Consider the following 9,958-nt stretch of genomic DNA (forward strand, 5'->3'; position numbering starts at 1 on the left):
ATGTACATTTAACATTTCAAGACAAGAAACAAATAATTTTCCTGTATTTATTTTTTATATATTATTGAGAAATGACTTGATTTATAAATCAGTCATTGTCAAACATTAAACTACATATTTTTCTTACTTTTTCCAGAGAATTTACAATATGTCAACTCTGCTATTGACAGCAAAGAGTGAAAATAATTCTAACAGAGTAAATTATTTTTTATTTCATTACATAAACTACATAAATACACTAATACTTCAGATTGAGATATTTAAAAATACACAAAAAGTGAAAGAATAAAACATTTATTTATTATACTGGGAACACTGGCCACAGGCTTCAGTCTGCTGGTCACACTGGGAGAACTCAATGACATCTGAGACGTCCTGGTTCACAGGCTAAAGCCAAGGATAAAAGAGAAATTATCCAAAAGTGTAATAGAAAATACATACCATATATGTTTCGTATTTGTTTCTTTCACATTCAGAAAAATACATTTTCAGCATGTTGGCCTCTGACTCGTAGCATCTTTATAGCTAAATATCAACATGGTGAAGCTGAGCTGGAAACAGAAGAACAGCAGCTCCAGCTCTGATCCTGACTGATCTTTCCTCACAAAATCCTCTGGTTTTTAATTAACTTCTCCTCTAACAGCGGTTTTTCATCACCTCTCTCTCATTAGAAAACAGTATGAAAACATTAGCTCCTACGCTAACAATCAGCGGTTATTTCGGGCCAATTAAACTACATAGGAAATATTTTCCGGTTGTTTAGAAGCGAGTTTCTGGCTGCAAAGTCAAGTAATTCTGATCTTTCATCCTTACCTGGGAAAGGTAATGCCAGTGAATCCAGTTTGTTTCGTAAAACTGTTGAAATAAGTCCACACAGCACAGAACTTAAGGAGCTCCGATCGCCCTGCTGCCACATAGAAGATGGCGGACGCTGTTACGTACGACTCAGCACTCCATGAGGGGTCTACGTATTGATGTCTATGATTGAGTGTTCCACCATGTTGTAGTTCTGACCTTCTGCTCTGCCCTCTGTATTAAAGTGTTCCGCCATGTTCAGAACTACAGTCTTTGCAGTCCAAACCAGCAGCTCTGTCTATCTCTGTGTTCTGTTGCTATAGCAATTAATCCTCAGCCAACTGCTGTGTGTGTGAGACAGAAAGCTGGAGAAGGATTTCTATCTTTATGAGACACCCAGTCAGTTTTAATGAAAAAAGCAGTCCGAACAACTGCTTCCCGTTCAGGATCCGTAAGGCCGATCCAAAAACCGTTTGAAGCATATGAGAGGGCTGTTTGTCATCTCCGATAGTACTGCAATTCATATCTGTAGCTCATTCACAGTAATAGCAGCGATTAGAGAAACATGGTGTGCGCTGAGCTCAGAAATTTTTCAGAAACATCTGAAAATGAATGGTGGAGTGCCTGAAGGTACACATGATTTTGCTCTGAAGCACCTTGACAGAAAACCGTCAGCCCTAGAGAAATTTTGAAAACATTTTACGGGAGCAGGCATGTGTATCAATGTCATGATCGACTTTCATATCAATATAGCAATTTTTGCAGCCATGAGAGCGATTTCAAAATTGTTTTGGGGGTCAAAAATCCACTAATTTTATCACTCTAAAAAAGCGGCAGTTGGTGTCAGTTACACTCTAAGGTTCGGCAGTTGGAAATTTTGCTCATTTTTTGCTTTGTATGTCGCCATTTTTACACGAAACCCCAATAAAAATAATAGATCCCTTCTCGGCATCGAGCCGCATGTTTTGATACCTTTTTTGTGTGGGGGCACTAACGTTAATGGAAGAAAAATAAAGAAATAAAGAGACATTCTATTAGGTGTAGAACAATGGGTACCTGCCATGCATTACATAGGGAAGAGCAGTGACTGTCACTGCTCTTCCCTATGTAAAGCTACGGTCAGGCCTCAAATATTAAATCTAACTATAAGTGTATTTCTGCGAGTGTCTTGAAAAATTCAAATTTAGATTTTTCAGGCCATTAATAAGATCAGTTTTTATATCTTCCATAAATATATGTTTTTAAATAATGTGCTGGCGACATTGTTTTGTTGTAATTCAAGCTGGAGCAGTTGGGTGTTGTTTTGCAGTTGCCCGTAGCGAAAGAGGCAGAGCAGCAACGGCCCTGAAGGAAGTATTTATCAGCTTTCCTGAATCTTGCTTTTCCTGTCCTTTCTCTAGCCTTTCCTCGGAGGCACCAGCTCAGTAAATCAGATCAGTGGGAAGATTGTTATAGAAGATGAATTACTGGCCACCATTGATGGACACTGGGTGAGAGCTCTTCTACCTTTGCTACTTCAATTTGTGTCTGCTTCTCTTTCAGCATCCCTGTTCGCCTCACACTTGTAGCTCTTGGGTATTCAGTTATTCTCAGCTGTAATTAGGAACAGAATTGGTAATTATAGGTTCAAGAGCAGAAGGCAGATGCTGCAGGAAAAATACCAGATTTTATCGTCTCATATGCTGGGCAGCAGTGTCGAGCCAATTGGAAACACTAAAAAACTTTTTCTGAGACAGCGTCCCTGTAAAGTTAGCATTATCATCACTTTAGCGTTGACGGCATATATCAGGCTGATATTAAGGAACAGTGAAAGGGTTGCATTGTGACTTGATGGTGTTTTTCTGTATTTTTTTTTAAATCAGGACAAAGAGGTATTTATTCAAGAGAAGCGCTCCAGTCAGCAGGAAACTTTGTGGAACCCAACAAAAGAAATCCGCAGCAGGCGCCTCAAACGACAAGTGGTCCAGTTAGACCAGCAGGGGGAGTTTGAGTCTGAAAGGTAAACCTCTAATGGACTACCAAAGGTTTTCTCTCTGGAACGTAATTTCCCAGAACCTTTCTGTCTGCCTGTGTTTTTTTTTGTGCATGCTTCCAGAAAGGTTTGGTGTGAGGTGCTTTTCTGGAAAAATTATTTGTAAGATCAGTAAGACTGTAAATTGGTAGGTTATTCAACCAGTGATAAATTTTGTGTGTCCTCCCACCATGTAGCTCCACCTTTTAATACGTTAAAACTTTCCTACCTGCCAACCACAACTGTTTTCCTGATGGATTTCAACCCACTTTTGTCTGATTCAACCTGCAATGGGAATGCAAGGGAAAGAAAAACTTCCCCAGTGAACTGTGCTGGTTCCTGCAGTGGAAACACTTCCATGCAGTCAAAAGTATTGAAACACCTCCATATAGTCAAAGTAACCCAGTAACTGTAGTCATTCTTCAGTAAAAATGCTCAAATTTGATTTGAGAAATGCAAAAACATACATTTTCAGTGGCTTCAGTTTGTTGTATTTTTGTATTTTTATTATTATTATTATTATCAGGCATCTGATCTTTGATGTTCCAACAGACTGTGGCAGCACGTGACCAGGGCCATCCGGGATCGGGACCAAGTGAGGGCGACGCAGGAGAAGTTTGTCCTGGAGGAGGCTCAGCGGACAGAAGCAAAGGAAAGAGGACAGAGACCCTGGATCCCTAAACTTTTCCAGGAGGATCCTGACACCTCTGAGTGGACCTACAAGCACCTTGAGTATGAACGCTCCCCGACTCAAAACGACTAGGACACATAAAAGATCAACTTTTGCAGCTTGTTTTTTTCCTTTTCAGCACCCGTCCGTGGGACCCGGAGGCTTGTCTCGTTCAGTTTGAGAAGGATGGAGTGATTCAGACTCAGGAGAAAATGCAGAGACAACACAACGGGCTTACCTACAACAACAGCTGGACCAGGCAACACAAGGTGAAACTACAGATTATATAAGTCAGACTGAACTACCCATTAGAAATTCTAAAGATAGGCATTTTTTTTTTCCTACTTGTTTTTTCCCAAATAATAATCCACTTACATAAGCAAAAAAAATCTGTTCTATCAGTCAGTAATTCATGTGAATCCTGCAGACTTTGTGCTTGTTGAACTCTTACCATATTCTGCTTGTTTAGGACATTACAGCTATTTCTTTTGGTATTGACATCTTCGGTGGTTTATGAAATATTCAGCTTTTTCTGATGTTTTTGTGCCCCATTGAAATGAACGGAACATGCTGTAACTTCTAAGACATTCTGCTAAAAACTTTTCCGTTTTCAAAGCTAACTACTTCCATGTACTTTCAGCTAGAAACACCATTCATATTTTAAAATGTAGTCATATCCTTCCACTACTTCTGTTTATTTCACCTTTTTCATATCTTTTACAGGTTTCATAAAACCCCTCTTCAAGTTTTTGTTTGCATAATGCTCAATCTTAAGAAAACTAGCCCACTCGCTCTGAGGTTTCTCAATCTAACCCTTCCAACCCTAAAAAAGCTACCTTTAGCTTTTTAGCTCATTTTAGCTTATAAACCATTGTGACCTTACAGTTTTGCTTTGTAAACTGTCTTCTGCACAGCTTTCTAATACACTTTGGATGGGATTTTTCAGTTGACAGAAAGTTTTCTCTCTTCTACAGTTTTTCTATTTAGGTTTTACAGGCTCCTTTGCATTATTCTGCTGCTTCTGTCTGTTTCGTACATTTCTGCAAATCTTCTGCATTTGACTTCTCACTAAAACAGCAACAGCATTCACATTGCATATTCGCAGAAAATACAAATGATTCTCGTTTTCTGTTAGTTTTCATGCATTAAAAACAGGAAACGATTACATTATATACAGGCGGAGGTCAATGGGAACCACAGGAAATCCAGCAGCCAGCCGTCTACTTGCAGCCAGAACACTGAGAGCAGCAGCACCACTCCAGAACCATCACATGAGTCTTCTGATAATGAAGGTGAGGATTCATTTACAGACAAGCCAGAGCAGCTTTGTATAAGCTCCCATGAATTCAGCCACTATTTTCAATAGTAACCTTAAATATTTTTCAAACACAAGAAGTACACATATAATACAAATAACTATAAAATATGACTGTTGTTCCCTGTTTCAGGTATTTTAAGTTGCTTTATATTTAAATTTTAAATCACATGTAATACAAAATAAATTGCACGAATCAAATTGTGTCGTGTCGAGGTTTTGATTTTTCTTTCTCACAGAATAAGCTTTTATGTTTTATTCTTATCTATGTTTTCTGCCCAGGCTTCTCCAACCAATGTGCTCGCTGCAGTAAAGAGGCGAAGGACATCGCTCTGATCCAGACCTCCATCACATCCATACAGAAGACGCAGCAGGATATTCAAAGGTCAGAAAACCGCATTGCACTTTGGTGAATGAAAGCTTAATAATTTATCTGAAAACCAGTTAACACAAACATTTCTGCCAGTGGCAGATTTAGATTTAAAATGACTTCAATTCTACCTATACGTTTGTTTCTATCAAGAAATGAGATCAGCATCTCTAGGAAGATTGTTATTAAACAATAATGATAGAGAGCATCACCTATATGTTCAATAAGCACCAAACCTTTAAAGACCTCCTTGCCTAAAGTTTACCACCCTGCTCAGATTCTCCATCAGATTCAAATCAGGAATTTGGCTGAGCCACTTAAAAACATGAATAATAGTCCCAGTTGGAAGAAACATGTCGGTAAAATTAAAAGATTGCTTTAAGGTAGAACTGTATGATGCTAGGAAAGCTTGTGATACACAACATTTTTGGAAAATTCCACAATGTTTAACTATTTAATTGGAATAAACAGTTTTAATGTCTATTGGCATTGGGTGCTTTGCTATCATAAGTGATTTCCTAATGACTTCAACACATTACTGTCATTTCACCTTGTAAAACATTTCCATGCTGCTTTTAGCAAGCATCACTGTAGGTTCCTAAATAATGAAGCCATAAGCTTGACGCTCTCCGTCCTTCCCCTTCGGTCCACTTGATGACAAAAACGACAAAAAACCAGACTGGGTTCTCTCGATAAAGGTTAACAGTTTACTTCAAAAATAAAAACGGTACAAATGTTACTTTTCCACAAAAATAATAGAGTAAACAAAAGAGAGTCTTGAGAGAGAGAGAGATCAAAAAACTGTGTGGCTCCACTCCAACTGCCCAACTAATTCTGCTTGGCCAGAATTAGTTGGGCAGTTAAAATCAGATAAAATCCTTAACTGCAATTATATATGCAAATTTACAAGAAGACCTTAGTATAGTCCAGTATAACAAATTAGTATGCAATAGAGATATAACTGGTAATAATTTTTTATCCAAATAAACAAATTACCGTAAGAAATATAAACATAATTTATCCTAAAGGTCTGAATGAACTAAAATTGAATTTAGGCTTCTACATGTTACTGTCACAGAGAACCCGAATACCTGGTACTTTATTGATTAGCTAATATTTACTGCAGTCCAGGCTGTTCTTTGTGATACTACTATTGCTGCCGGTGTTATTGTGTTACCAGTAGATTATCAGTGTATGGTCAACATTTTTTATATTGCATAAAAAATGGCTAAATTTTGGTGAAAAAATGTGTAGATTCTGTATGAAAAACTTGTTCCCAACATGAACTAACATAATTGTTTAGGACATGTTACAGGAGGTGTAATTGAGAAACTCTTCCACCGTGTTGACCCCAGTTGACCTCTGTTTGTAGGAACCTGGCGGCTCTGGGTGGCCAGCTGTCTCGGCAGAGGCACACAGATGACAGCATGTCCTTAACCGGCCGTCACTGCCTCATCCTCTGCGTTCTGCTCCTCTCCCAGCTCCTCCTCAACTACGTCTTCACCTGAGCCAGCTCCTACACGGGAGAAGTTTCCCTCCAGCGCCGGCCCGGCTTTAAACCTTCCAAGAAAAAGCACACAGACTCTGATCGCGCCGACGGAGACCTCAGATTGTCGCTCGGAGGGAAACTTGCTCTCTTTTGTTTCCTCTACAGGAGGAGGAGCACAGACTTTATAGCAATAAACACAGCCACAACAACCAGTCTGTCAGTCACCTGCAGAGAGCAACGGCACCTCCTAGTGTAGCCAGACTGAAACAGCACCGGCACCCGCGCACTTTGGACAGGAAAAGGGATATTATGAGCATGACTAGAAACATGAAAAACGTGGAAAGACTTTGATAAAGGAAATGACAGAGAGGATGTTTTCACCATTCCCTAGTGTCTTTTTTTATACATATCTATATATCTATATATATCTATATCTATATATATATATAGATATAGATATATATATATATTGCCCTGCAATACTGTTCATCTGTGAGCGTGCCTCTGTATGTGTGATGTGGGTATTATCAGTAGGCCCTATGGGTACAAGCAGATCACGTCTTGGACTTCTCCTGATTCCCTTCCACTCCAGACTTCGGGCCTTAACAATGAAGCCAAAAAGAGGAAAAGTACCAGAAATAATTTTAGAAATGAAGAAAGAACATCTTCAAAACAGTGCAATTGTGTATTTTATTTTTTTTTTAATGTCAATGTTCGCTCAAAAACACTCTGACTCGTCTTTTTAATGATGATTTTACCAAAACAGTATTTATGATCCGAAAGGACAAAGAGTACTTGTTTACAGGGAAAACTGGATGTGCTTTCTGTGACACATCGGAAGAGAAGAAGGACGAAAGGCGATAAGGCAGGGCAGCTAGCCAAACAGAGTGTCTTTATATTTGTGTGCCTGCTGTATCTGAAGGGGATGGAAGATGGTGTTGGTCTCGACCACTAACTAATGTGTACAATCAGTCACAGTTTGTGAAGGAAGGAAACACAGGGAAGCATGACCGTATGAGCCTAAGAGAAGGGATTTTTCTGTGTGCATTTTGGTCTTCACCACCTGCAAGTGACTATCTTAGATGTAAACAGTAACAAAAGACAAAAAAAAAAAAAAAAAATAGTTTTCACTTTGAATCAGTTTGTATATATTTGTCTGGTCGTCGGTTTCAAAGAGATTTGAGAATGTATTTATTAGGAGATTCACCGTGTCTTCACGAATTCAGGACAAAGGACCTGGAACAACAATCGCTCTCCGAGGGTTGGTCAGTTCGTCCAGTCGTGTGCTTGAGTGTGATTGAGCACGTGTAAGTCTGCAAGTCTTTTCTTTTTCAAGAAAACAGCCATGATAGTGGATCTGACTGGTTGTTGGGTTCTGAGTTACATTCTGATCACCAGTACCAGTCTAGTCAACAGCACAACAACAAAAGAAAATCAGCTCCATGAATGCTTGGATCAACACCTTCACTAGTTTCTTCTTTTCACTCTTCTCGTGTTTTCTACTCTGCTGCCATGTTGTAGGGATTCTACACATTTTTTTTGTATGGAACAAGATAACACACATTGGTAATGTTTTCATTGATATGTTGGATACTGTAGTACTACAGTAAACATGTTTTATCCCTGGAGCTCTCTGTGTGAACATCACTTGACGCTCAAACGTTTACTGTAGATGCAAGTTGTTCTTTCACTAACTCTCCACCAGATGGCGTTACATTCATGCACAAAGTCAGATCTTCGTGGGACTGAACACTCTTCATGTAACTTTCAATAGCATAAGTGAATCATCACTGGCAAACAATTGACCACATTTTAGAGACGCAAGTCTTAAACACTTTTTATTTGCAGAGGTTTTGACACTTCTTTCTTTAGCCTCCACTAGTCCACTTCTCTTTTTTTTTTTACACACAAGTACTCATATTCATTTCTCACTACAGAACATTACTTCTGATGTGACGTTATAGTTAATGGTAAAAAGTATAAGCTTTAAAACATGAAATGAGTTTTTACCTCTCATATCTGAAGTAGTTCAAACAGCTAGTTTGAACTACTTCAGATATGAGAACTACTTCTCAAATGTCAAAAGACATTTGAAACTTTTGGAAATGTCCAAAAAGTTTCAAACTTTTTGGACATTTCCAAAAAGTTTGAAACGGATGCAGAGGTGAAGCTCAACCCACATATGGAGGTCTTACATCCCGGATAACATCTGGACCTGATGAACCCTGCCATATCTCTCTCTCTCTCGTTACCCACTTTCCTGTCTGACCACTCTCAAATAAATGCCACTACATCCGATAAAATGTTTACCGGATAGAAGCTGCAACAGTACAGAAACATGGATATTTGGACCATCAATGGATTTTGTGTTTACTGCTCTAGGATAGGCTGGAAAGCCCAAATTCTTTAAAAATCTCAGAGAAGGGAATCATTAACATTTGCAGTAAATGGTAGCAAGCAGTAAATATTTCCCAGCATCGCAGGACTGAGGTTCCAACCTACATCTCGGCTATGACTGACGTGTTTACTGACTGGGCCTGACATTATGCGATCAGATACAGACACATTGTAACCACATAAAGCTGCCTCAGATCACCAGAGTCGCTCTCTCTCTTCTTCCTGCTCCGTTGGAGGACAAGCCCAGACAAGTCCTCTGTCTCTGCCTGCCTCCTGCCTCTCGGCATGGCTCGGTCCATTCCAGACACGCCTGAGCTGCAACAGAGAGTCGTCCCACACAGCAAACATCCAGCCTGAATCCTGCTGCCCTTCAGCCAAAACAAGCAGCACGCCTCACTGCAGATGGCCTCACACTCGCTTACCTGGGGGAGAAAAACCGAAACAACAGTTTGCAGAGGACATGGTTCACAGAGTACAACAGTTTGTATGAGTAGAGCTTACAGATAATATTTTGACCTAGCACCAACTTGTCACTCAAAACTACAGAAAAAATTCCCCATGTCCCCTGGAGGGCTCCGTACAAAACACCTGGAAATATGTGATTAAAAAAACAAAACAAAAACTGATACAATGTTGCCTTTCGTCTGGCTTAGCTATACTCAAAATGATTTGTTTCATCTTGAGTCAGAAAAAGGCCAGTTTATACCAATAGATTGATCAAGTTACATACACTGGGGGAAAAAAAATTCTCAGAATTTTTAAAGGCTTTATAATCCAAGTAATTTTGATGTTTGTTGTCAGTTCTTCCTTTAGTTTTCTAATTTTAGATGTAAATCCTTATCTGACTGAAATCTTCCTCAAGCATTGTCACTTTTTCTGGTGACATTACAACAGAAATAAATCAACTCACG

General features: G+C 39.2%; 1 protein-coding gene across 3 annotated transcripts in view; it reads left to right on the top strand.

Moving 5' to 3' along the window:
- osbpl5 (oxysterol binding protein-like 5) overlaps positions 1–8,278 on the top strand; it is a 45,304-nt gene extending 37,026 nt beyond the window's left edge. For all 3 annotated transcript variants that reach the window (XM_007561410.2, XM_007561408.2, XM_007561413.2), the window contains 7 exons: positions 2,196–2,285; positions 2,658–2,794; positions 3,359–3,538; positions 3,616–3,745; positions 4,654–4,768; positions 5,074–5,176; positions 6,534–8,278. In XM_007561410.2, coding sequence (XP_007561472.1) covers positions 2,196–2,285; positions 2,658–2,794; positions 3,359–3,538; positions 3,616–3,745; positions 4,654–4,768; positions 5,074–5,176; positions 6,534–6,669 — 891 coding nt within the window. In that variant the 3' untranslated portion in view covers positions 6,670–8,278. The remainder of the gene's footprint in view (positions 1–2,195; positions 2,286–2,657; positions 2,795–3,358; positions 3,539–3,615; positions 3,746–4,653; positions 4,769–5,073; positions 5,177–6,533) is intronic.
- Positions 8,279–9,958: the final 1,680 nt, after the last annotated feature.

This window comes from Poecilia formosa, unplaced genomic scaffold (genome assembly GCF_000485575.1).
Source record: "Poecilia formosa unplaced genomic scaffold, Poecilia_formosa-5.1.2 Scaffold126, whole genome shotgun sequence".
In the NCBI taxonomy this organism is placed as follows: domain Eukaryota; kingdom Metazoa; phylum Chordata; class Actinopteri; order Cyprinodontiformes; family Poeciliidae; genus Poecilia; species Poecilia formosa.